General features: G+C 44.0%; 1 protein-coding gene across 1 annotated transcript in view; it reads right to left on the bottom strand.

Annotated features, from left to right (window-relative positions):
* DNAJB12 (DnaJ heat shock protein family (Hsp40) member B12) overlaps positions 1–26,738 on the bottom strand; it is a 90,758-nt gene extending 64,020 nt beyond the window's left edge. The window contains exon 1 of the mRNA XM_073596560.1: positions 26,525–26,738. Coding sequence (XP_073452661.1) covers positions 26,525–26,657 — 133 coding nt within the window. The 5' untranslated portion in view covers positions 26,658–26,738. The remainder of the gene's footprint in view (positions 1–26,524) is intronic.
* Positions 26,739–27,721: the final 983 nt, after the last annotated feature.

The following is a 27,721-nucleotide window of genomic DNA, read 5'->3' as shown; positions in this document are numbered from 1 at the left end:
TCAACAGAGACGAGCCATATAAAAAGGAAGCCATGCTTACAAAATTCAAACATTTTATTCTTTTTTTTTACTTTAAACAATAATTAACCCTCCTTGGTCATCCTCTGTTGCCCCTTGTCTGCCCCCCCCTCTCAAACACAACACAGTAATATTCATAGCCTCTTCAAAGATGAAATGCCATACTTGAGTCTGTGCTGATCAAATATCTGCACATTGTGAAAAAAAATTCTCATACATGCACAGTTGGTGAAATAGCTTGCCAAGGCCACTGCTATCACAGCTTCTCTTTCTTAGATCAGCCAATTTTTTACCTCCATCACCCCTGCATCAGGAACTTCTCACTAGCGATGCCGCAAATGCGGGCTGTAGCGCACATGCACAATAAACAAACTTTAGGCTCGATTCACATATATGCATGCTGCTTTTGAGCGTTTCTGCAGTGCTTTTTGCGGTGCTTGCCACATTTTTGGACACACGCTTTTACCGCGATTTGCGTTTTCCCTTTTTTACACTGTATATAGCTGGTTGCTATGGAGGGGGCCGGGATACCGGCCGCTGCGTCCTTAACAGATGAGTCATCAGCTGTCAGCGGGCTTCCCCGCTGAATGTAAAAAAAAGACTTGCCGGTTAAAAACACATAACACAGCAAGGGGTCCCCCCCAGGTCCATACCAGGCCCTTGGGTCTAGTATGATTCGGAGGGAACCCCCCATGCCACAAAAAAAAAAAAAAAAAAAAAAGAAAAAAGGGGGCGTGGGGTCCCCCCCAAAATCCATACCAGACGCTTATCCGAGCATGCCGCCCGGCAAGTCAGGAAAGGGAGGGGACATGCGAGCGCACCCCCCCCCATACCGGGCCACATGCCCTCAACATGGGGGGTGGGTGCTTTGGAGCAGGGGGCTCTGTGCCCCCCACCCCAAAGCACCTTGTCCCCATGTTGATGGGGACAAGGGCCTCTTTCTGATAACCCTTGCCCGGTGGTTGTCGGGGTCTACGACAGGGGGCTTATCAGAATCTGGAAGCCACCTTTAACAAGGGGGCCCCCAGATCTTGGCCCCTTCCCCCCATGTGGATGAGTATGGGGTACATTGTACCCTTACCCATTCACCAAAAAAAAGTAGTGTAGTGTGAGAAAATACAGTAGAAATTTTTGACAAGTCTTATTAAAAATATCTTCTGCTTTCCAGCTTCTTCTGGCCATCAGATTACGTGAAAAACAAAGAAATACTGTGCTACCTATAAAAACTAACCCCCCCAAGAAGCAGCAGTTAAACAGTGAGATGTGTACCAAAATAACTAATAAAAAAGAAATAACCGCGCTAAATACAAAATGAAACACGTGAAACAATCACAAAAGCTTCCGTTAGGAAGTACATATAAAAATGCAAAAACGTTGAGGAATATGAAAATTATGAAAAATACATGGGTCTACGCATGTGCGCATGAATCAAATATAAGTGTCAATATATAATATCTGCGAATCAAAATAAGTGTCCATATATAGAAACAAAAAATAAAATGTGAGGTATTGATCTGAAATCAGTCCAAAAGAGACCCCTTGGGTGAATCCAACTAGAGTCAATGGTGTAAAAATGTGAGTAACACCCCATACAGTATCCGCAAATACCCAATTGCGCTTACCGCAAGGCAAGCAAGCACCAGCCTGTGTCACGGCTTGGTATAGAGAATCCAAATGGTGCTCCTAAACTGTGTTCATCATGGCTGAAGGAATGTAATGAGGACACCAGACTTCTATCTCATAGAAATGTAAATAAAAAGAAACTGGCCATAATGTAATACTGCCAAACCAAATGAAGTTAAGGAAGGTAGAAAACTTACACTAGTGCATAAAGGTACAGTAGGAAAAGAAAACCCGGAGTGAACACTAACAAGCTCCGTAGTGAAGATGAACCCCACACTCCGTGCAAATAATGCGCTTACCCCAAGGCAAGCCAACAACAGCTTGTGTTCAGTATCAGTCCACCACACCACACTATGTGATCCACCACCAGGCAAATAATGCGCTTACCGCAAGGCAAGCCAACAATAGCTTGTATTCAATGGCAGTATGAGAGATCCACTGGCGTTCTAGACTGCTTGCGGCAGGAACCGGAGGATACAGCAGGGAATCCAAAATGACATCTCACAAGCATGTGAATAAAAATGAACTGGCCATAGTGTAATATTGATAAAAACGATTTAATAAGTAAAAGTAGAAACTCACATGAGTATATAAAAGTACAGCAAACAGCCGGCCGGCATAGCGAGCACCCGTCCACACTGAAAATGGCAATGACGTCAGAGCGTCAACCTCCTCATTACATTCCTTCAGCCATGATGAACACAGTTTAGGAGCACCATTTGGATTCTCTATACCAAGACGTGACACAGGCTGGTGTTTGCTTGCCTTGCGGTAAGCGTAATTATTGGGTATTTGCGGATACTGTATGGGGTGTTACTCACATTTTTACACCATTGACTCTAGTTGGATTCACCCAAGGGGTTTCTTTTGGACTGATTTCAGATCAATACCTCACATTTTATTTTCTGTTACTATATATGGACACTTATTTTGATTCGCAGATATTATATATTGACACTTATGTTTGATTCATGCGCACATCCGTAGACCCATGTTTTTTTTCATAATTTTCATATTCCTCAACGTTTTTGCATTTTTATATGTACTTCCTAACGGAAGCTTTTGTGATTTTTTAACGCGTTTCATTTTGTATTTAGCGCGGTTATTTCTTTTTCATCAGATTACGTGATCCAGAGGCCCCGTCCCCTGTGACGTCACAGAACCATCGTGTCCCAGGTGGTGGCGAAAGAAGGGGGCGGGGCCTCCGCATGATGTAATATGATGGTCACGCCCCCATGACAGCTGGCTTTCCAGACCCCTCCTTAGCAACCAGCTACATACAGTGTAAAAAAAAAAAAAAAAAAAAAAAAAAAAAACACAAAATGCGGTAAAAGTGAGATACGTGCATTTTGGATGCGGGTCCATTGAAGTCTATTACATGCAAAACCCTGCCCTTTCCAAATAAACAGAGGCGCATAAATGCATTGATACGAACATGTTCCGTTTCCCTGCATTTATGCAAAATGCATTAAAAAACGCAGTGTGAATATAGCCTAAAAGAGAATAATGGATTATTTTTCAGATTTAGGCCTCATGCCCATGGGAGTTATAAAAAAAAAAGAAGAAGAAGAAGAAGAAGAGCTGTAAAGCTAGTACCGACGCCAGGAAAAAAGCAGCATTAAAAACACGATTTTATCAGCATTTTGCATTGGCGTCAATGCGTGTTTAGCCACGCTAGCTTTGAGCAGCGTTTCTCTGCCTCAATTCAAAATCAATGGTTCCCTATGATAGCTTATTGATTTGAATAGAAATCATGCGCACCCCCCGGACCATACCAGGCTACATGCCCTCAAGATGGGGGGGTGGGTTCTTTGGGGCAGGGGAGCCCTGCACCCCCCCACCTCAAAGCACCTTGTCCCCATGTTAATGAGGACAAGGGCCTCTTCCCAACAACCCTGGCCGGTGATTGTCAGGGTGTGCAGATGGGGTCTTATCTGAATCTGGAAGCCCCCTTTAACAAGGGGCCCCCAGATCTCGGCCCCTGCCCTATGTGAATGAGTATGGGGTACATTGTACCTCTATCCATTCACTCAAAAAAAAAGTGTCAAAAATAAACACAGTACACAGGTTTTTAAAGTATCTTATTAAGGCAGCTCAAGCGTCTCTTCCGATTTCTTCTCCCTTCTCTGGCAATATCTTTTCCCTCTGCCGGTTCTTCTCCTCTCTCTACTGTCTTCTCGCCCTGTTCTTCTTCCGATGTTTACTCAATGCGATCTCCTTGTGTAATGCTGAGTGCGCCATGTGCCATGACTTATATTGGCATGGGGCTGGGCCGCCCCCTGATGTCATCTGGAGGCCCCGCTCCTTATGATGTCACCACCCGGGGCATGATTGGAGCAGCAACGTCACAAGAGGGCGGGGCCCCTGGATGACATCAGCGGGTGGCCCCTCCCCATGCCAATATAAGTCATGGCACACGGCGGACGCAGCATTACATCGGGAGATCGCACTGAGTCAAAATCGGAAGAAGAACCGGCAGAGGGGGGAAAAAGAACCGGCAGAGGGGGGAAAAAGAACCGGCAGAGGGGGGAAAAAGAACCGGCAGAGGGGGGAAAAAGAACCGGCAGAGGGGGGGAAAAAGAACCGGCAGAGGGGGGGAAAAAGAACCGGCAGAGGGGGGGAAAAAGAACCGGCAGAGGGGGGGAAAAAGAACCGGCAGAGGGGGGGAAAAAGAACCGGCAGAGGGGGGGGAAAAGAACCGGCAGAGGGGGGGAAAAAGAACCGGCAGAGGGGGGGAAAAAGAACCGGCAGAGGGGGGGAAAAAGAACCGGCAGAGGGGGGGGGAAAAGAACCGGCAGAGGGGGGGGAAAAAGAACCGGCAGAGGGGGGAAAAAGAACCGGCAGAGGGGGGAAAAAGAACCGGCAGAGGGGGGAAAAAGAACCGGCAGAGGGGGGAAAAAGAACCGGCAGAGGGGGGAGAAGAAATCGAAAGAGACGCCGGAGCTGCCTTAATAAAATACATGATTGCTTTTGGATTTAATACGGCTTTACTTTAATATAGCAGCTGAAGTTTATGTGCAATAGTTTAGTGTTATTAACTGCATATCAGAGGCGGCTGGTTCACAATTTTTGGGGGGGGGGGGCAAACAACCTGAAAAATTCTGAGAAATACTGAAAAACAAAAACACAATTGCAGCCTTACTGTGCCCATCAAATGCCGCCACTGTGCCCCATCAAATGCAGCCACTGTGACCCCCGCCAGCCCGCTGTCTGACCGGCACTTACCCCATCTTGGTGGCGGGTCAGGCAGCGGCAACCTGTGTCCTCCGTGTGTCACTCCTTGCTTCCTGCTAGGCATCCAATAGCAGCAACTGTCCTTTCAGCCAATCAGGTGACGGGTATCAGACCCGCGCTACCAGATTGGCGGAGAGGCGGTTCTATATGGCTCTAATCAGGTGCAAAAAAAAAAGAATACACCCCTGCCGCTATAATTCAGGTGCCCGGCTTCCTGAAAGGGGCTGGGCGCCTGAATAGGGGGTGGTGGCAGCGGCCATGGATAGATTCATGCAATGCATGAATCTATCAATTCTACAGAGGGGATGGCTGGAGAGAGGGGGCGGCGCTCGAGCACCCTTAATGGATGGGCCGTCCCTGTTGTATATATTCATTGAAATTTTACCAATAAACACCTTTCTGGGTTTTGAGTTATAGTGCAGAAGGGTTGACGTATGTCTAATTGAAAAACAAAGTGATATTAAAAGCAAGTTTTTTTTTTATTTTAATATGTTATATAGTGCATATAAAAAGTCTTCACATCCCTGTGAAAATGTCAGGTTTCTGTGATGTAAAAAAATGACAAAGATCAATAATTTCAGAACTTTTTCCACCTTTAATGTGACCTATAAACTGTATAACTCAGTTGAATAACAAACTGAAATCTTTTTTAGGTGGAGGGAAGTAAATATAAAAAACAAAACAAATATGGTTGCATAAGTGTGCACACCCTTAAATGAATACTTTGTTAGAGCCCCTTTTGATTTTATTACAGCACTCAGTCTTTTTGGGTATGAGTCTATCAGCATGGCACATCTTGACTTGGCAATATTTGCCCACTCTTCTTTGCAAAAAACACTCCAAATCTGTCATTGTGAGAGCATCTCTTGTGTACAGCCCTCTTCATATCACCCCACAGATTTTCAAATCGGATTTAGGTCTGGGCTCTGGCTGGGCCACTCCAAAACTTTAATATTCTTCTGGTAAAGCCATTCCTTTGTTGATTTGGATGTAAGCTTTGGGTCGTTGTCCTGCTAAAAAGATAAAGAAAAAATGTTTTTCTTCGTAAGAAAAGGCTTCCGTCTTGCCACTCTACCCTCATAGCCCAGACATATGAAGAATACGGGAGATTGTTATCACATGTACCACACAGCCAGTACTTGCCAGATATTCCTGCAGCTCCTTTAATGTTGCTGTAGGCCTCTTGGTAGCCTCCCTGACCAGTTTTCTTCTCGTTTTTTCATCAATTTTGGAGTGATGTCCAGTTCTTGGTAATGTCATTGTTGTGCCATATTTTTTCCACTTGAGGAGAGATGAGGACTGTCTTCTCTGTGTTCCAAGTTTTATCTAATGCCTTGAAAATTCTTTTGAACCCTTCTCCTGACTGATAACTTAACAATGAGATCCCTCTGATGCTTTGGAAGCTCTCTGTGGACCATGGCTTTTGCTGTAGGATGTGACTAACAAAATGTCAGGAAAGACCTACTAGAAAAGCTGGACTTTATTTGGGGTTAATCAGAGGCACTTTAATGGCAGGTGTGTACTGACTCCTATTGAACATGAGCTTGAATGAGATTGCTTAATTCTGAACAGAGCTACATCCCCAGTCATAAGAGGGTGTGTACACTTTTGCAACCACATTATTTTAGTTTTTTATTTTTACTTCCCACCCACTAAAAAATTTCAGTTTGTTTTTCAAATGAGTCATACAGTTTATAGTTCACATTAAAAGGTGGAAAAAGTTCTAAAATGATTTATCTTTGTCTCATTTTTATACATCATAGAAACCTGGCATTTTAACAAGCGTGTGTAGACTGTTTATATCCACTGTATTTACAGTGGTTTTGCACAGAGCAGCCCTGATCCTCCTCCAGCGCTCCTGGTCCATCCCTCCTGCCAAGTGCACTCAGAGCAAACAGCTTGCTGTGGGGGCACCCAAGCAGGCCCGCTCCTGAGTCGCTGCTCTGCATGGCCATTCAGACACAGAGCCACGACTCGGACCCGTGATTGAAAGCAGCCAATGGCTCTGGCTGCTTTTTTAGACAATGAGGAGGGAGAGTTCCAGAGGAGCTGAGGCTCTCATGCACATATAACCGGATCACGATGGGGCTTAGGAAAGTATTAGGGGGCACTGCTGTACACAGTCGTTTTTTTACCTTCAAGCAAAGAATGCATGAAGGTAAAAAACCGTGTCTTTGGAATAGAGCTGCACAGTTCTGGCTAAAATGAGAATCACAATTTTTTTTGGTTAGAATAAAGATCACGATTCTTTCACAATTCTCGCAGCATAACATCATCTTTCACATTATACAAAAAAAATTGGGCTAACTTTACTGTTTATTTTATTTAAAATTCATTGAAGTGTATTTTTTTGCATTTGAAAGACCGCCGTGCAAATACAGTGTGACATAAAATATTGCAACAATCGCCATTTTATTCCTTAGGGTCTCTGATAGAGATAGAGATATAAAATGTTTGAGGGTTCCTAGTAATTTTCTAGCGCCTGTAAAGCGCCTGAAAAACGCCTTTCAGGCCTCCCCAGTGTGAATGCTGGGGTGGTGCGCTTGCAGGACCGAAAGAAAAAGTCCGGCAAGCAGTGTCTTTGGGACAGTGAAGGAGCAGTGTATACATCAATGGGCAGCACTTCGGCAGCTGCGCTTTTAACCCTTTCTTTGGCTGCTAGCAGGGTTAAAGGCACCCCGCTAGCGGGCAAAAAGCGCCGCTTTACCACCAACGTGGTCACACTAGCAGTGTGAAAGGGGTCTTAGTCTTTAAGGGGTTATTCCACTTAAAGTTCATTCCTTTAATCTAAGAACGAAAAAGTTACAATGTTTATAGTTATCTACCAGTGCAGATAATGTTATGAAAAACTTGACAGACTGCCCCTTTTTTTTTCTCTTTTGACAGCTGAGTGAGCAGAGAACTCTCTACACTTGTTACATGAATTAATTGGGAAATTCTGCAAAGAGATCGTGAGGGGGGTTGAATCGAGATCACAATCTTTTTAATTAATTAATTTCAAATAATCTTGCAACTCTACTTTGGAACCACTTTAACACTTACAGTATCTGGCAGATGGCAAATACAATTTTTCATTCTCTTGCAGAACTATGGACTCCACTGATACCCAACTTACTACAGCTGGTAGTAGCCACATTCAACTGGCCTTGTTCTGCAATGTTAAGGACATTCAAGACACTTCAGAAGATGCAAAACGCCTTCAATATTACAGAACAGTCCAGGTTTATGCAACTACTTTTAGCTGAAATAGCTAACCATGTAAAAAAAAAAAAAAAAAAAAAAAGACCAGAGCGCCACTTGGTGGTTTAAAAGGAGAATACATACCATATTATTAATATGCAATATTTTACATTTACTTGGACAAAACATTCTGTTTGAGGTAAACTTAAGGCTGGTACACACGGGCCGAATATCAGCAGTTCAACAACAACTGGATGACATTTGGCCAGTGTGTACAGCTTCTGTCAAACAGGCATGCTGGAAAACCAGCAGCCGATTGGCATCTGATCAGCGATCACTGACTGGTGTGTTATGGTGGGGGGCGGTCCCCCTGTCAGAACACAATAGTACAGCGGGGGGCGGTCCCCCTGTCAGAACACAATAGTACAGCGGGGGGATTGCAGTAATAACATTGCAGTTAATACAGCGAGCAGTTTTTTTCATTCACCCTGCTGGGCTTATCATGTGTACCAGGCATTAGTGGAGTTTGCTGATTGATTTGCTCCTTTCAACTAGAATCTTAAAATAGACTCCACTGATGTATTTTTTTCATTGTAAGCTCTCCTGTTCTGCTTCTGCAATGTACACGAGAACATGAAAATAATAGATACCTAATGTAAAAGGGGTAAGATACAGGCTAATCCTGCCCTGTATGATGGGTACACAATACTTTCTAAATCATCTGTAAATGTGTAAAGACAATATTTCATATGCCGGCAATAAAAATACTTTTTGGGAAATATAAATACTATTGCTTATTCAACAGTTTTTGTTTGCTACACAGATTTGTCCAAGATAAGTCAAGATGTAAAAGCAGAAATTAGCATAGCTAAATTAAGGCACACGCTGTTCTTGGTTACAGCATGATGTAACAATAAGCAATCCGTTACCTACAACGGTGAGCAATTCAGCTGCTTTTACGTTAATGAAGGAAAACAGAAAAAGGTTAAAGAAAAGCCTAATAAAGTATACAAATTACCCTTAATGTCTGTTTGTTTACTAAACATGGATACGTTATAAATAAGTGCCAGACACAAAACACACACACAACTGCAATGCTGGAAAAAAGCTTGGCATTAACAAAACTACTAAAGCCTAAAAAAATACTGTTAGGCTTTTTAACATTTTTTTTTATGGATTTAAAAACGTTAAAAACGCTGGTGAGCCGCGTTTTTGCGCGTTTATCAGCGGTTTTTGATGTTAGAGTGTTTCTACAGCTGAAAAACTCCTCTCAAAACCCATTAGTTTTGGGTTTTTTTCACAGCCAAAAAATGCCCCAGCCAAAAACAGTTGATAATAATGGACACATAGGATAACATTATGGGGAGTTTATTGATTGTAGAAAAAAAAAGTCTAAAGCCAAAAACAGCAGCTGTAAAAAAATGTATTTTTCAAATAGCCAAAAATGAAAAACGCTTGTAAACAACACGACTTACCGCGTTTACAAGCTGTTACGGGCATTTGGCGTTTCAACTTTCAACTCAACTGCCTAAAAAGGACCATGTGTATATGTACTGATAAGATAACAGAGGAGAGTTCAGGGGCAGCTGAAAAAAAGCCCAACTGCTCCAATGTCCATTTACCAGCAGCAGTGTACATGAGGCCTTATCTCCTGCAAGCAAGCACAAATCTTTTGGTCTAGGGGATGGCATATAACTGCCTCAATATCAACATGGTACACCCCATCATTTGCAGGCTAGATTTCAGCATAGATAGATAATTGAATACGAGTAGCCCGATTGCCAAATCAATTAAATAAATTCAGTGGCAGCCAACTTAAAAACATGTGTCCCCACTAGGGATGAGCCGAACACCCCCGGTTCGGTTCGCAGCAGAACAGGCAAAAAATTTGGTAGAACACACAAACACCGTTAAAGTCTATGGGACACGAACATGAATAATCAAAAGTGCTAATATTAAAGGCTTATATGCAAGTTATTGTTACAAAAAGTGTTTGGGGACCTGGGTCCTGCCCCAGGGGACATGTATCAATGCAAATTTTTCGGGAGCAGTGATTTTTTTTTAATGCTTAAAGTGAAACAATAAAAATGAAATATTCCTTTAAATATCGTACCTGGGGGGTGTCTATAGTATGCCTGTAAAGTGGTGCATTTTTCCTGTGTTTAGAACAGTACCCACAGCAAAATGATATTTCAAAAGGAAAAATTGTCATTCAAAAGTGATCGCGGCTGTAATGAATTGTCGGGTCTCGGCAATATAGATAAAACTCATTGAAAAAAAAGAGCATGGGTCCCCCCCCCCCCAGTCCATTACCAGGCCCTTTGGGTCTGGTTTGTATATTCTCGGGGGGACCCCGAACCAAAATTAAGAAAAAAAAAAAAAATTGCGTGGGGGTCCCACTAAAATCCATACCAGGCCCTTCAGGTCTGATATGGAAATTAAGCGGAACCCTGCGCCAAATTTTTTAAAAATAGGCGTGGGGGTCCCCCCGAAAATCCATACCAGACCTGAAGAGTCTGGTATGGCTTTTAAGGGGAACCCTATGCCAAAATTTAAAAAAAAAAGCTTCCCGTGGCTTCCGAGGGGTGCGGGGTCACCCGTTTACGTCACTGGGTGGCCCCGCCCTCAGTTATACAAGAACTGTCACAGAGAAGACGCGTCAGTCGGCAGGGAGCCTCCCATGGAGGCGGATCGGTTGCGTTTTTTATTTTTCGGTCCGTCGGGCGGCGTGAATTTACATTGTGGGACATTTTTATTTTTTTTTTAAAGGACTTGTCCCAAGCTGTCTCTGTTTTTTTTTATTTTTTAACACTTTTTTTGTGAAATGGTAGGGGTACCATTTCACAAAAATTAAATTCACAGGGGGGGAGGGGGGACTGGGATCTGGGGGTCCCCTTGTTAAGGGGGCTTCCAGATTCCGATAAGCCCCCCGCCCGCATACCCCCACAACCACCGGTCAAGGGTTGTGGGGATGAGGCCCTTGGCCCATTAAACATGGGGACAAGGTGCTTTGGGGTCAGACCCCAAAGCACCCTCCCCATGTTGATGGCATGTGGCCTGGTACAGTTCAGGAGGGGGGCACTCTCTTCTCCCCCCCTCTTTTCCTGCAGCCTGCCAGGTTGCGTGCTTGGATAAGGGTCTGGAATGGATTTTGGGGGGAACCCTACGCCATTTTTTTTTTACAATTTTGGTTCGGGGTTCTCCTAAATATTCATACCAGACCCAAAGGGCCTGGTAAAGGACTGGGGGGGATCCCATGCTCTTTTTTTCAATGAGTTTTATCTATATTGCCAAGACCCGACAATTCATTACAGCTGCGATCAGTTTTGGATGACAATTTTTCCTTTAGAAATGTCATTTTGCTGTGGTACTGTTCTAAACACGGAAAAAATGCGCCACTTTGCAATATAATATAAATATTATATTTCACAGGGAAATTATGTCAAAACAGGACATAACTTCGACACACGGGTGGTCTTATTTAAATGATTGGGAGTATTTTCAATTAAAACACTTTATAAGTACTATTCTCCAACCAGAGAGGAGAATGAGTTGACACCAATAGAGAAGCTTTGTAATATGAAAAAACCTTTAAGACATGGGATATCTCAAATGTATGATATACTATCTGAATTAGATATGCAGGGGCCCCCACCCTTCATAGGAAAATGGGAGCAGGATATGGGCATAAAAATAGATGAAAAGAAAGTGATCGGCGCAGTATATAACTATGCTTCGGACATAACCTCGATAGAGGCTAACTATAAATGCATGGAATGCCGGCACTTAACACCAGATGGAATTAAAGTGGAGTTCCACCCACTTTTACAACTCTTCAGCATCCCTCACTAAACTCTGCACTGTAAACAAATTGGATGTTTTTTAATTTTTTTTTCTCAGCACCTACTGTATATCTGCTGTATTCATTTTTCACTTCCTCCTCCCTGGCCGTGGCCCATCGCATCATTTCCTGTTTGAAATGCCTTCTGGGAAAGGGCGGCAACTTCCTCTGAAACTGCCGTTGCTACGGAAACCTGACCTGAAATCTATTACACTGCTTGTGCTGCACCGAGCATGTGCGAGATCTGCAAGGATGAGATCCAGGAAGAAATACAGTCTGGCTTCAGATGCCCACGGCCTGCTGTAAGTTTATAGAATAACAAACTACTGCTATAAACTAACAAAACAGACCTTAGTTTACAGACTAACTTTACTAGAATACATTAAGCTTGTGTATTATAGGGGTATTTTTATTTAAAAAGTATAATTTCGTCCGAAACACCACTTTAATAAAATTCAGCCATCTAGGTCTCCACTTTGCTGGCGGAAGTGTAATCAACATGGAACTACATATCACATATGGTGGGAATGTCCAGAGATAAAATAAATACTGGCAAGATATATTGGAATACACAGAGGAGATAACAGGAGAAAGGATCCCTCAACATCCTTGGAACTGCCTGTTCCATGGTAAACTAAAACAAGGACACAATATAAAAAAAAGTTGGTTCCGTTCCTGCTCATCGCGGTAAAAAGGGCTTATTCCTAAAAATTGGTTTGTTTAAAATAATGTATGATGGTCAGTAATACTTGATGATGTGCTTTTTGTATATTTTAAAAAACTTACAATAAAAGATTATAAAAAAAAAAAAAAAAAAATTGTCACAAATCGCACTGCAAAGAATTGCCTGCTATTTGAACAGGAACGCGTTTCAATTCCTGTTCGAATCGCATGCGATTACCCCCACTGCTCCTGTGTGTATAGAAAGGCAAAAAGCGCCATCTAGTGGGCAGTTTATTAAAAACATTGTAAATCACAGTACACAAATCTGGCCAAATGCAAAATCTGCATAGGTGTCCCGGTTCCACGGGTGATAGCAAATCACGGCTGCTGGAGGTGCCCACAGGGCTGGAGAAGTCCAGGGAACAGTGTGTGGGTATAGCGTGAAAGTAATGTCAGCTTGAGGGTGGACCGCTGGACATCTCCTCCTGCCATCGGCAGGACCGGGACACCTATGCAGATTTTGCAATTGGCCAGTTATGCACTGTGAGCACTTGATGGCGCTTTTCCCTTTTTATACACACAAACACATATGAGCGGGGGGGCGGGGGGGTAAATCGCACCGCATTCCGATAGCAGCATCAGTGTCGGTGCATCCCTAACATGTATAAATACACAAACATGCAGCTCCCCTCTAAGAGTCGGTTCACACTGAGGCAGCACGACTTGCAGCGCGACTGCCTCAGACGACTTGAACACGACTGCAGCGGCGACTTGCAAAACGACTTTTATATAGAAGTCAATGCAAGTCGCCTCAAGTCGCCCCCAAAGTAGTACAGGAACCTTTTTCTAAGTCAGAGCGACGATTAGAACGGTTCCATTGTACAGAACAGGACGCTACTTGTCAGGCGGCTAAGTCGCCTGACAAGTCGTCCTAGTGTGAACCGGCTCTTAGCCTGCTAAATGGACAGTGAAAGAGCATCAGCAGGTCATCTCTTTGCTCTCTTCACCTACAGTACCTTTGCATGCTTGTCAGTACACAATACTCAATTGGCTACCAGTTCTGCCCCTCCCTCTCATAATCTGAGTACCGCTATTTAGGGGATTGCAGGTTGATAACAGGTCAAATTCAGATATGCTCGACAAATTAAAAAATGGTTTATTAACAAGAGCTGCATTATTAGGCTTTGTACATGGGACGTTTTTACAACTTCTCCTGAACGATTTAACTTGACAGATAGTAACCCACGTTTAAAATGTCCATTTTGCCACGTTTACATGCTGTGTTTGCATTTGAAAAAAAATGTTTTGTTTTTTTTTTCAAAATAGGCAAAAATGAAAAACGCCTGTAAACGAAACGCGGCTAAACGCGAGTTATCGCGTTTAGCATCTGAAACTTTGGAAACTTCGGCATCTGAACTCATTTTTTTGCCTTCAAAGAAAAGCCTATAAACGCAACTGCCTAAAAACGACATTAACCACTTACGGACCGCCCGCCGCAGTTTTACGTCGGCTGTTTGAAGGAGAATATCGTTGTTATGGCAGCAGCTAGCTGCCATAATCCTGGTACCCCCTTCTTCAGCAGGCGGTCCGCTACAAGATAAAAGTGGTCTCTACGGCGGATTCGACGCGAGATCACTTTTATCAGCGGCAGGTGAGGGTGCCCTCCGCCGCTTACCGAAGCCGTCGGCGGAGGAATTCTCGTCCTGTTGTTAGCTGTGCATGGAGACGAGTGAGGGTAAGATGGCCCCCATACAATTGCTGGGCAGAAGCGACGTCAAAACGTCACTTCCGCCCACAGCTCTTAAAGGGCCCTTTTTTTTTAAATAATTTTTTTAAATGACAATTTTTTTTTTTATTGCATTTTAGTCTAAATATGAGATCTGAGGTCTTTTTGACCCCAGATCTCATATTTAAAAAGGTCCTGTCATGCTTTTTTTCTATTCCAAGGGATGTTTACATTCCTTGTAATAGAAATAAAAGTGACAATTAAAAAAAAAAAGTGTAAAAATAAAAAGGTAAAGTAAATAATAAATTTTTTTTTATTTTAAAAACGCGCCTTGTCCCGACGAGCTCGTGTGCAGAAGCGAACGCATACATGAGTAGCACCCGCATATGAAAATGGTGTTCAAACCACACATGTGAGGTACTGCCGCGATCGGTAGAGTGAGAGCAATAATTCTAGTCCTAGACCTCCTCTGTAACTTAAAACATGCAACCTGTAGAATTTTTTAAACGTCGCCTATGGAGATTTTTAAGGGTAAAAGTTTGTCGCCATTCCACGAGCGGGCGCAATTTTGAAGCGCGACATGTTGGGTATCAATTTACTCAGCTTAACATCATCTTTCACAATATAAAAAAAAATTGGGCTAACTTTACTGATGTCTTATTTTATCATTCAAAAAAGTGTATTTTTTCAAAAAAAAGTGCGCTTGTAAGACCGCTGTGCAAATACGGTGTGACAGAAAGTATTGCAACGACCGCCATTATATTCTCTAGGGTGTTAGAAAAAAAAATGTATAATGTTTGGGGGTTCTAAGTAATTTTCTAGCAAAAAAAAAACAAACTGTTTTTGACTTGTAAACAACACATCTCAGAAAGAGGCTCGGGCCTTAAGTGGTTAAACGAACCTGTGTACATGTGTACATAAGATAACTTAGAATGAGCTCAGGGGCAGTTGAAAAAAGCATCCAACAGCCTCTAAATGTCCGTTTACCAGCAACAGTGTACAATGAGGCCTAAAGCAGGCCATACATGGTCGAATTTCGAACAAATTTTCTTTTCAAAGTGAGAAAGTTAGTTCTTTTTGTGATCCAATGATGCCACCATTCATTTTCGAAATTTGGCCGAACAAGCCTTCAATTTCACCTCATGTTGCTACAGAAAAGAATTTTCGTGGCCGGGAATCTTCTTTTCTCTCCGTAAATTTTTTTTTTCTTATTACATTTCTCGCACGATTCTCCCATCATTGATTAAAAATTTTTCTAAAAATTTCCAACATGTCCGATTCCTCAAAATTTGATTGCCACACTAAAATCGGCCGTTGCTGCAGCCCACTAATGGTACGAAATTCGTACGAAAATTTTTGAAAGAAAATTCTTTCGAAAATTCGAACATTAGACTTTCATCTGTCTGGATTTCAGGTAGCCACAAAATTATAGCAGACGTAAACCCTTGATCAGGGGTCTCAGGGCCACATGACAAGTTTTCCTATCCCATGGGGGCCGCATGCCAACTTTCAAAACTTAAAAAATAAACTATACCAGCAATAATATACAATACCCATCACTGGTGTCAGCAAACGCATTATTAAACCTTAGCACTGGTGTCAGCAAACGCATTATTAACCCCCAGCATTGGTGTCAGCAAACGCATTATTAACCCCCAGCATTACCCCCCACACTGCACAAATACCTCCCCCACACTGCACAAAATAACCCCCGTCACTCCACTAAGGACTTTGCCTCAGTGTGATGGCTCATTCGCCTCTCCTGGCAGTCTGGATCATCTGCCTCCCGAGTCCTCTCCTCCTGGCTTCCACACAGGCCTAGTGACAGGGGACCCAGAGAACACAATCTCCCGCCCTGAGGTGGCAGCAGGACCCTGGATCGGGGCTCTGGTCGATCGTCAGTGTCTAGGGCGATGGGCAGATCGATGAGCGGATCCTTCCTCCGCTCAGTTCTCTCTCTGGGCTGCAGCAGCGTGCAGCGGAGAGGACAGAGAAGATGGAGAGGTAAAGCTCTTCGGCGCCTCCCCCTCTGCGGTGCCTGGGTGTAGTGCAAAAAGACAACCTGGATCGGCCCTTCCTGTTGGCCATTTTTAACCGGTCCACGGGCCGGTACTTTGAGACCCCTGCCCTAGATGAAAGTAAAGCACTGTGTATCACAGACAACTGCAGCTACATTTTCTACATCAGCACAAGGGACATGACTTACAGCCAGTAGGATGTGTCCCTTGTGCTGCTGCCTCCTCTGTCCATGCCCCACCAGCACAAGGGACACATCCTACTGACTGTAAATTATGTTATCTGCACTTATTTTTCAGTTTTTTCTTTTTGGCTGCCCCTAGACTTTAACCATGTTTGGTTCATCTAAAGAATAAAAGTGCAATAGCAGCCGTGAGCTTGGTTCAGTTATCAGCAGGCTCCTTTCTGTACTGTACAGGCTCATGCACACAGGACGTTTTTACAGCTGCTATTAGGGGCATCTGACTTTTAACTGCCTCTAAATGCCCCTCTGTTAGCCTATGTGTCCATGCACCCATAAACTGTCAGAGGCGTTTGGAGGCATAAGCATTTAGGGGCAGTAGAAAAAAACAACAGCCTGTTCATTCAGGAGCAGAGCCTGTGGAGCTGTAAAAATGAAAAATGCTGTAAAAAGCCATTAGCCGCGTTTGGACATTATAGGGAGTGTTTTTACTGAAAAAAAAGCCAAAAAAAAAAAAAAAAAAAAACTAAAAACGCCCATAAACGCTATTCAAAAACACAGCTAACAGCACGTTTTTAACGCTGCTTTTTCCTGGCAGTAGCGCCGGCATTCTTTAAACGTCCTGTGTGCATGAGGCCAAGTGATCTTTTACATGACTCACGCTGTTGCACCCCCCCCTTTCAGTTTCAAAGTTCCAGTATGGATCAAGGTTACCAAGCAAGCCTGAAGCTTCCATACAATGTTAGAGGTTAATATGCGCAAAATAGTGAAGTGCTTTCACCAACAGACCAATATAAAATAGTGTAAAAGATAATTCAAATATAGAATACAGAATAATAAAAACTGTGTTACCACATTTAATTTGTTAATGAATGTGGTAAAACATAGTATAACAGTTTTTATTATTATTTATTCTATATTTGATTATTTTTTTACACTACAGTATTGATTTCATATTAGCCTGTTGGTAAAAGAACTTCACTATTTTGCACATATTTTTGATTGAATGTGGTGTGACCGGGCATATTGCTGGTAGCAGCTCCCCAAAATAACACGTTTATTGTAAGTAGAGCAGGGATTTTTTTTAAATATTTTTGTTTTCAATGTTAGAGGTTCTCACTGCTGCTGTCCCAAAAGCAGTGCTTGTTCTGAGGCAGGCAACAAAACTGTAGACCAAACTGAGATTTCAGATATGTCTGATGTATGGAAAGGGTGCCCAAAACCGGCCATACATGGAGCAAGTTTCTTTCCTGCAACCAGTCAGTGTTGACGGGGGAATCCCTCCCACGGAGTCATTGTGTTCTCCCGTCAGGGGGGACCTGTCCCTGCCAGGAGAAGTCCACGATTACTATTAGCAGCTATAATAGCCGCTAGCAATATTCGCAAGAAAAATGTGACAGGCTGGTAGTACCAAAGTTGATCCATCGATTAACTTGGGTACATTCAGCCTGCCCTACATGGTTTGAATCTCGGCCAGGCCCTGCTAAACCAGCTGAGATTCGAACCATCTATCCAGGTATAAAATGATAACCCTGATACTTTATAAAACTCTGGTTAGGCCAAATCTGGAGTAATCCATCCAGTTCTGGTCACCAGTCCTCAGAAGGGATGTGCTGGAACTGGAGAGAGTACAACGAAATTAATAAGGGGACTAGAGGACCTAAATTGCAAGGAGCAACTACAAGCACTAAAGTTATTCTTGCTGGAGAAGCGACACTTGAGAGGAGACGTAATAGCGATATACAAATACCTTAATCGTGATCCCAGCGTAGGAGAAAAACTATTCAGTCTCAAGGAGCGTAATAGGACACGGGGCCACACAATGAGATTGGAGAAGAAGCAGTTTAACCTTAACCACCTCAATACAGGACACTTGCACCCCCTTCCTGCCCAGGACATTTTTCAGCTTTCAGCGCTGTCACACTTTGAATGACAATTGCGCGGTCATACAACACTGTAACCATGTGAAATTGTTATCATTTTCTAAACACAAATAGAGCTATCTTTTGGTGGTATTTAATCACTCCTGGATTTTTTGATTTTTTAGGAAAAAATAAGGACCAAACATTTTGAAAAAACACTAAAGTTTTTCTTAGTTTCTGTCAGTAAATTTTGTAAATAAGTAATTTTTCTCCTTCACTGATGGGCGCTGATGAGCCGGCACTGATTGGCACTGATGAGGTGGCACTTATGGGCACTGATAGGCAGCATGGATAGGCGGCAGTGATGAGCACTGACAGGCAGCACTGATAGCCAGCACTGACTGGCATCACTAATGGCCACTCATTGTAATCAGGGCACTGATGATCTATACCCCAATTACATACCTAGCTGTCCCCTGTGTGGAGGTGCCACTGATCAGCTCTCCACTCTGTCAGTCTGAGGTGAGGAGTGCCGATTACCGGCATCTCCGTGTTTACATGTGACCGGCTGTGATTGGACACAGCCGATCACATGGTTAAAGAGTCGCAGCTCTTTACACAGATCGGGGTCAAGCCGTGTCCTAGCAACACGATGCGGCTGCGATCGACCCGTGAGAGCGGTCATTCTGGGAGCCCGTCACATGACGTCCACTCAGAACGAGAGCCGCACCGCCCAGCCGTCATTTGACGGCGAGCGGGCGGCAAGCGGTTAAACTGCACAGGTGGTTTTTCACTGTCAGGGCGGCAGGAATATGGAACTCTCTTCCAAAATTGGTGGTGGCAGCGGGGGGTATGGATATTTTTAAAAGATTCTTGGATGTGCATCTTAAAGAACACAATATACAGGGATATGGGAAATTATAGACACTGACATGTCTACACCTACACAGGTTGAAATGGATGGACTATTGTCTTTATTCAACCTTATCTACTATGTAACTATCTCTATGGCCAGCTTGAGTGGCAAGACTGGCTGGAAAGAATAACAATTTGTCAGGCAAGACAGATAACTTGTGTTTAAATTGTTTATTTATCCATTTGCCTGGAGTTAAACTGTAGGGTAGAAATAAGTCCCAAAATATAGTGCTGGCCGCGCACACACGCCATTACCTTGCGTTGTCCTTGTACAGTCACCACTTGGGGACAACTATCCTGTAATGGAATGTGTGCTCTACAGAACTGTAGATGATGGCATCAAAGCTTGGCCATCATGAAGGGCAAAGATTTGGCTACACAACCACAAAAACTGCTGATCTCAGGACCATTGCTATAAACCAGGGGTAGGCAACCTTAGAAAGGTGGAGATCTACCTGAATAAGATAGAAGTTAAATATCACCAGGCACAATGTAGCATCCTCACCGCCTGATTTAAACCTAGAATTGCCATACAACGCACTGCAATCAGGTGCATTGCACAGCATTTAGAGGTTTAAACCAGGCAGCGAGGAGGCAAGAGATCACCCCCTCCCCATCTGTCAAGCAGATCGCAGCAGTGCCTGCTGCACTTGTGAATGAGCCCTTGGTTGCATTCAGCGGCAGCACCGTAAGGGCTCGTTCACAAGGGAGGTTGGGGGGAGATAAAACCCTGCAGTTGAGCTGTGGTTTTACCGCCCCCAATCCCTATCCCCTTTGATTGCATAGGCAGTAGCCAAGTGCTTACACATGCTGCAGCAGGAATACTACCCCCTGTCACTTAAGGCAGGCGCTACCGCCTGCCAACTGCGACCCATTCAAGTAAATGGGGCCATTCTGCAATTGCCCAGCAACTGCATGCTTGTGCTGGGGTCCAAGGGGTTAAAGCATGCACTGCACAAGGTTGCAGGTCACTTGCATACCAGCCTCATTCACTTTAATCAGTCCTGCTTGGCGGGCGCAATCATAAAACTGAAAAAGCACATGATCAAGGGACTGCAACTGTATTTTCTCTCTTGTATTGTCCTGCAAACTATTTTACTGAAGTTTTTCGGACAGTGTAGATAAAGGTTTCCAAATTACACACTGCAACTAGTAAGATAGTACACAGTTTTCTGGGGTTACAAAAAAAAAAAAAAAGAGAACAAACAGGTAGTGACTACAGGGTGTCTGCAGCTCTAGTCACAGGTTCTCAGAGACTTTTTGGTCTACTACAAGCCTTTTGGGCGTTTCTGGGGGAGACTATCCAGTGTGTATACAAAGTAGAAAAGACCATGTGCACCTTACATTTGTGTGCCATTTTTACTTTCACTCTGTAAGTCTTCAACTACCATTAAGTATGTCCTTATAGTGTGTCTCTGCACCTTAAAAAAAAAAAAAAAAAAGGGGAAGAGGCTACCTCCAAGGCAACTTTGCTTTCAGTTTACTCATTGCTATATATGTCCCAAGATAGGAACTCAGGTAGAGTTAGTGACCACACTTTTGCAAATGTGCCTAATAAAGCCGATGTTCTGCCGTGAACGCTCCCCCATTGGATAGTGTCCGCCCTGTACTGCGCAGGCGCAGCACTTGCGCAGTACGGAGGACCAAGGAGATGCCGAAAGTTTCCGAACACGGCGCCTGCGCAATTAAGATGACATTGTGCCACACGCACCTGATGCTCGTGCAACTCTGCAAGGGGCAGATGCATAGAGAAGAGGCTGCATGATGGGCAGAGCTCATACGATGGGGGTGGATTTCTCAAAAGGGGCGGATGTATTATTGAGAAGCATGTAAGGGGCAGATCGTATGAGCTCTGCCCATCATGCGGCCTCTTCTATATGCATCTGTCCCTACACCTGCCCCTTGCAGAGTTGCACGAGCATCGGAAGCGTGCGGGAGCGTGTGGCACAATGTAGTCTTAATTGCGCAGGCGCCGTGTACAGCTGTTCATGTTCAGAGACTTTTGGCGTCTCCTTTATCCTCCGTGCTGCACAGTGCAAGGAGGACACTATCGGACAGGGGAACCTTTCTCGACAGGACACAGGCCATAGACGCTGGTTCGAATCTCAGGTGTTTCAGCAGGAACCGGATGAGATTAGAACCATGCCGGATTTTACATGCAATCATCGCTAGTGGCTGTTATAGCTGCTAGCAATAATCGCTGTTTTCTCCTGGCAGGGGCAGTTTATCCTGCCCCCGCTTGGAGAACACAACGGCTCACCAGTTGGGATTCCCTCATCGACACTGTCTGTGGGGGAATCGAGTGAATTTCTTTCCTTCACTCCGTCTATGGCTGGTCTTAGTCTAGCAGTGAGCTGCACTATTAATCATTAAGAAAATTGTGATCGCGATTCAACCCCCCTCAAAATCTTAATACAGAATTTCCCCGATTCATGTTAAACAAGTGCAGAGCCGTTCTCTGCTCAGAGCTGTCAAAAGGAAAAAAAAAAAAAAAAAAAAAAAAACGATAAAGAGAAACAATGTATCTCTCGGTTCTTTTAGATCAAAGGAATGAACTTCCGTCTGTACATGAGGTCAGTTTAACCACTTACAGTGGCTGTTAACCCACCAATGTAACTTTACACTATCCTCTTTGGTTATGTATGTAATGTCCCTCTGTGGTTGTGCTTTATAAAAATAATGCAGTGTATACCATGTTTACAAGCACTGATCAGCGCTGATCAGACCTGCCGCCTCTCTCTCTGCAGCTGTCATGCGAGAGAGGAGAGGCGCGGCGGGTCAGATCAGCGCTCTGTAAACAAGGTATACACTGCATTCTTTTTATAAAGCACAACCGTAGGGGGACATTACATACATAACCAAAGAGGATAGTGTGAGAAATGAATAGTAATTAGAGCAGCCGGAGGGGGCAGGCACAGACATGGAGCTGACAGGCAGGGAGGAAGCACAGAGGAGGACAGAGGACACAGCGGATGATGGAGGCATGTAATCTGACCATGTTGTCAGGGCTCAGCAGCCATAATCAGCATACAGAGGGGAGGGCAGAAACTGGCAGGTATTTCAGGTGATACAGGGGGCCAAATGATACAGCACAAGCACTGTGCTGTATAACATGCTTTTAAAGGAACAGGATCTCTATTTTTAGGATATATATATTTAGCAGAGACCCTAGAGAATAAAATGGAGATTTGGAGATTGTTGCAATATTTTATGTCACACTGTATATTTCCAGCGAACTTTCAAAAGCAATTTTTTATGAAAAAATACACTTCAATGAATTAAAAAAAAAAAAACTAAAAAACAGTAAGGCTTAATGTACACGGGACGTTTTTTACAACCTCTCCTGAACGATTTAACTTGACAGATAGTAACCCACGTTTAAAACTTCTGTTTTGCCACGGTTACATGCCGCATTTAAAAAACAAAAAAAATGTATTTATTTCAAAATAGCCAAAAATGAAAAACGCCTGTAAATGAAACGCATTTGTCTGAACTCATTTTTTGCCTTCAAAGAAAAGCCTATAAACACAACTGCCTAAAAAACGAACCTGTGTACATGTACACATAAGACAACATTGGATGAGTTCAGGGGCAGTTGAAAAAAGCAGCTAACTGCCTCTGAATGTCCGTTTACCATAAGCAGTGTACACGAGGCCTAAAGATAGCCCAATTGTTTTGTATAATGTGAAAGATGACGTTACGCCGAGAATCATGATCTTTATTCTAAGCAAAAAAAAAAAATTGTGATTCTCATTTTATCCAGAATTGTGCAGCTCTACAACACATGCAACAAAAACCCGTTTTAAAGCAAATTGTTGAAACCGTTTTTTGTGCTGATAAGCTGGAAAATACCATGGATGTACTGTATATCTACTAGGGATGATCCAATAAAGTAACTCAGAAGAGCACAGGTTGGAGCGCGCTTCTTATCTATTAATTTGTAACTTACAACAAGTGAGGGCAGACTTCTTGAACCTAGAGTCCGGAGACCAAAGGAAGAGCAAGTCTTGAGCAATGAGTCAGATGGGATTGCATTGTTCTGTTTGCAATCGTGTATCAGACAAGTACAGAAAAATCCAGTTGATTGTGCCAGAAATGCATTCAGCTCTTAAGTTCCAGTTTGAGCTGACAACACAGTGCATCTGCTGAACTAAAATCACAATCAGTGTTGTGAGCCCTATCCTGGGTGTTTTCCACAGAGAATTTGTGCAGAGGTAATAACAAATACAACATTTCATCCATGACTGCTGCAGCCCTCATGGTTCCTTGTATCCACCTGTGACCACAGTAGGGACATTTCTGCACTTGAATTCCTGGGTCTGGACAATATGAGTTGGGCTTTAAAATGTTTAAAGTCAATCACTTTAAGAAAAAAAAAAATGATGGAAGCAGCCATTGCCAAGTTGCTTGTAAAGGTGCAGGCTCAGAGGCTGTAATCCTCACTTCGGTGAGACACTGACCTGGTACGAGCCGGCAGCCAGAGAAGTGTCAGGGTATGCACACACTTGATCCAGGTTGAGGATTCAGTTTAGCAAAATAAGGAAGAGAACTGCAGTTCAGAGCTTGCATTTATATTAAAACTGAATTCCAAGCAGATAGAAAAGACACAAGTCAATGCAGCTCTACAATCAATAACTCATCATCAAATGCATTTAGTAAAGCTAAACCATGCAAGTATCTGAATATAACCTGGTATTAGTCTCTTGCAGCTCCCGTATAGTAGCAGGGATGGAATGTGGAAGGAACAAGCAGGAGCAGCCAATCCGTTAATATGCTGAGGAGAAGAATGCTGACAGGAAGAGAGCAGAGTGACAGAGATGAGCTCATCACTGTGCTGCTTCTCCTTTCACTGTCCAGTAACAGTGTAAGGTGCACACCTTGCATCAAATTGGTCTGCGTGGCTGTCGTCCCAGAAGGAAGCCTAAATCTAAAGATGATGTACAAGAAAGCCCGCAAACAGTTTGCTGAAGACAAGCAGACTAAGGAGATGGATTACTGGAACCATGTGCTGTGGCAATGAGACCAAGATAAACATATTTGGTTCACATGTTGTCAAGCGTATGTGTCGGCAACCAGGTAAGGAGTACAAAGACAAAGTGTGTCTTGCCTACAGTCAAGCATGCTGGTGGGAGTGTCATGGTCTGGGGCTGCATGAGTGCTGCCAACACCGGGGAGCTACAGTTCATTGAGAGAACCATGAATCCCAACATGTACTGTGACATACTGAAGCAGAGCATGATCCCCTCCCTTTGGAGACTGGGCCACAGGGCAGTATTCCAACATGATAACGACCCCAAACACACCTCCAAGATGACCGCTGCCCTGCTAAAGAAGCTGAGGGTAAAGGTGATGGACTGGCCAAGCATCAAGCATGTCTGCAGACCCAAACCCTATTGAGCATCTGTGGGGCATCCTTAAACAGAAGGTGGAGGAGCGCAAGGTCTCTAACATCCACCAGCTTTGTGATGTCGTCATGGAGGAGTGGAAAAGACCTCCAATGGCAACCTGTGAAGCTCTGGTGAACTCCATGCCCAAGAGGGTTAAGGCAGTGCTGGAAAATAATGGTGGCCACACAGAATATTGACACTGTGGGCCCAATTTGGACATTTTCACTTAGGGGTGTACTCACTTTTGTTGCCAGCGGTTTCAACATTAATGGCTGTGTATTGAGTTATTTTGAGGGGACAGCAAATTTACACTGTTATACAAGCTGTACACTCACTACTTTACATTGTAGCAAAGTGGAAAAGATATATTAAAATAATTTACAAAAATGTGAGGGGTGTACTCACTTTTGTGAGATAGTGTGTGTGTGTGTGTGTGTATATATATATATATATATATATATATATATATATATATATATATATACATACATACATACATACATACATATATATATATATATATATATATATATATATATATATACATACATATACACACATACATACACACACATACACACGTGTATGCCCAGCCAAGCTTATGACTTTCCTTACTTAGCTGCTATGGGCTCTAGCCCGAGATCTTTTGTAGACCTAGCAATGCCCCTGGTGGGGGCCCTTCATGGTTTCCTGCACAGGGGCCCTGAGGATTCTAGTTACGCCTCTGGCTTAGCCGCATCAGTGGTTATTACAAGAAAGCCGACCATCCGTTCTAAAGAATGGTACCAGGGTAATGCCTGCAGCTGCAGGCATCACCCTGGTACAACCACTTGAAGCAATATTGGTAATATTGGTAAGTTTGTTACCTATTCTTCCAAAAAAAAAAAAAAAAAAAGGTGAATATCGGCCGTCCCCTAACTGGCACACTATAAGTGAAGTCAGTACACCCTATGAGTGAAGGGTCAGTACACCTAAAACCAGGTAATGGTTTGGTACACCCTATTTTTGTTATATGTTGGCCAATTTATGCAATTTATATATATATTATACATACGAGTGAAAAGTTGATATACCCCCATTAAGTGACAGCACATAGATGAAGTCCATACACCGTCCTCATGGGTGAAGGCAGGGTACACTGACTACCCCCACCATAGGTGCCAGCTTAGTACACCCTTTGAGTGAAGAGTCTGTACACCACCCCATGGGTAAGGGGTCAGTATACCCTATGAGAAAGGAGGGGGTACACTGACAGTGAGAGCTGGGTGCCCCCGGTCAGTAGGCCCCCCTCTTGTCATTTTGCTGTATTAGGCTGGCTGTCTCTATCAGTTCGGTGCCCGCAGTGCATTGTGGGGGTTGTAGTCCAGGTCTCCATCCTGCCCCTGTATTTCTCCTGCACTGTAGCACACAGGCGGATGACATGACCATTCCCCGGTGACCAGGCCTGTCCTCCGGGATTATTTGGGGCTCTGAGCCGTCCTCCCCTCCCTGTCAGCACAATATCTCCTCAGAGAACCGTCCTATAGACACCGGCCCCAGAATACAGCTGTCCGCCGCCATATTTCCACCCTGTAGTCCTCTCAGCAGGCTACACACACGGCTAGTACAGGTCACACGGGACCGGGGACCCCGGGGGTCACACTGCACACACCCCCGAGTCACACACACACCGCCCGGGACCGCGGAGGACGGGAATGACAGCCGCTATCAGTGATATCCCTCTTTCTGTACACACACAATACTACATCTCCCACAATTCCCTTCACCACAGGCTTCTTGTACGCATGCGCGACCCGAGATGTGACGCCACAGCTGTCCCAGAGCCAGCCGCCCTCCCCCCACACCGCCCTGAGCCGCTTCTCCGCTCCCCGTCTTTACCTCTCGCCTTGTCCGTGGGAAAGAGCCGCTGAGCCTTCTCCAGAAACCGCAAGGCCTTTTCCGCCTTCTGGCTCTTGATGGCGTTCAGCGCGATGGATATACAGCGCTCCGCCTCGTCCCGGTTCGATTCCATTGCGGAATCACTGCTAATAGGAACTGGTGGGCGGCGCTCCGCGAGCACGTCATCTACGTTCTGGCGCTGACCGATGACTTCAGAACCCCCTCCCGGGAGACACGGTGTACCTTAGTAAACAGCTGTTAGAGTGTGTAGGAGGCTGAGAGCTACATGGGAAAGCTCTTCTGGATATTATCGTGATAGGGATAGAGGATACTGCTCAGTGCAATGCTGGAGGGGTTTTTGGCTTAGAAAGGACAGCGAAAGCCTAAACGTTTTCCTGCCGCTTAGAGGAATTATGTTCTATTGGAGAGATTTCCCTTCACTTCCTGTTCCAGAGAGACGACAGGAAGTGAGAGGCAATCTCCCCAAAGTCAGGACTTATGCAGACAAACAGTGAATTGCATTCCGATAAGGAATCCAGACTTTTAGTTTTATCGATTGGAACACATGTGTATGTTATGCCGTAATATTGACTCAGCCATGCAATCTAGAACTGCGTTAATATTTTAAAAAGAATTGTGTATGGATCATATATAACAGTGGACATGTTTAACACTAACATTTACAAAGCTATTTTTCCCATAGTCACGCACAGTACCTTTAGCCCTAGTTGACACTGACAGAGGGAATAAAATTGTGCGAGTTCAGCTAAACGCACACAATTTCATTCCCGCATGTCAGTCCCGACTTCAGGGGCAATTTCAGAGACAGTGGTGCGGGTTTCTGCACAGATGTCTATTGAAATCGCACCCGAAATCACCAAAAGTAGTACATAAGCTACTTTTGGGAATTGGTGCAGCACCACGAATATAGCGTCGCACCGGTTCAGACAGTGCCATTGACATGTCAAATCGCTGCAATGTGAACCAGGACTCAAAGTTAGTTCCCAAAGAAAAGTACACTAGGGAGGAGGCGTACAGGATTCTCAGCATGACAGTGAAGGGGAGATCTCACTATGAGAGCCCGACTCAGAACACAAACATGTAGAAAGCAGCACCCTAACACCTAGCTTGGGCAATGGTAAAGAGGTCACTGCTAAAACAAGGCGTACCTGACCGCCATGTTGCCGAAGTGCTAGA

Source organism: Aquarana catesbeiana, linkage group LG08 (assembly GCF_042186555.1).
Source record: "Aquarana catesbeiana isolate 2022-GZ linkage group LG08, ASM4218655v1, whole genome shotgun sequence".
Lineage (NCBI taxonomy): Eukaryota > Metazoa > Chordata > Amphibia > Anura > Ranidae > Aquarana > Aquarana catesbeiana.
This window is presented reverse-complemented; position numbering and strand designations above follow the sequence as displayed.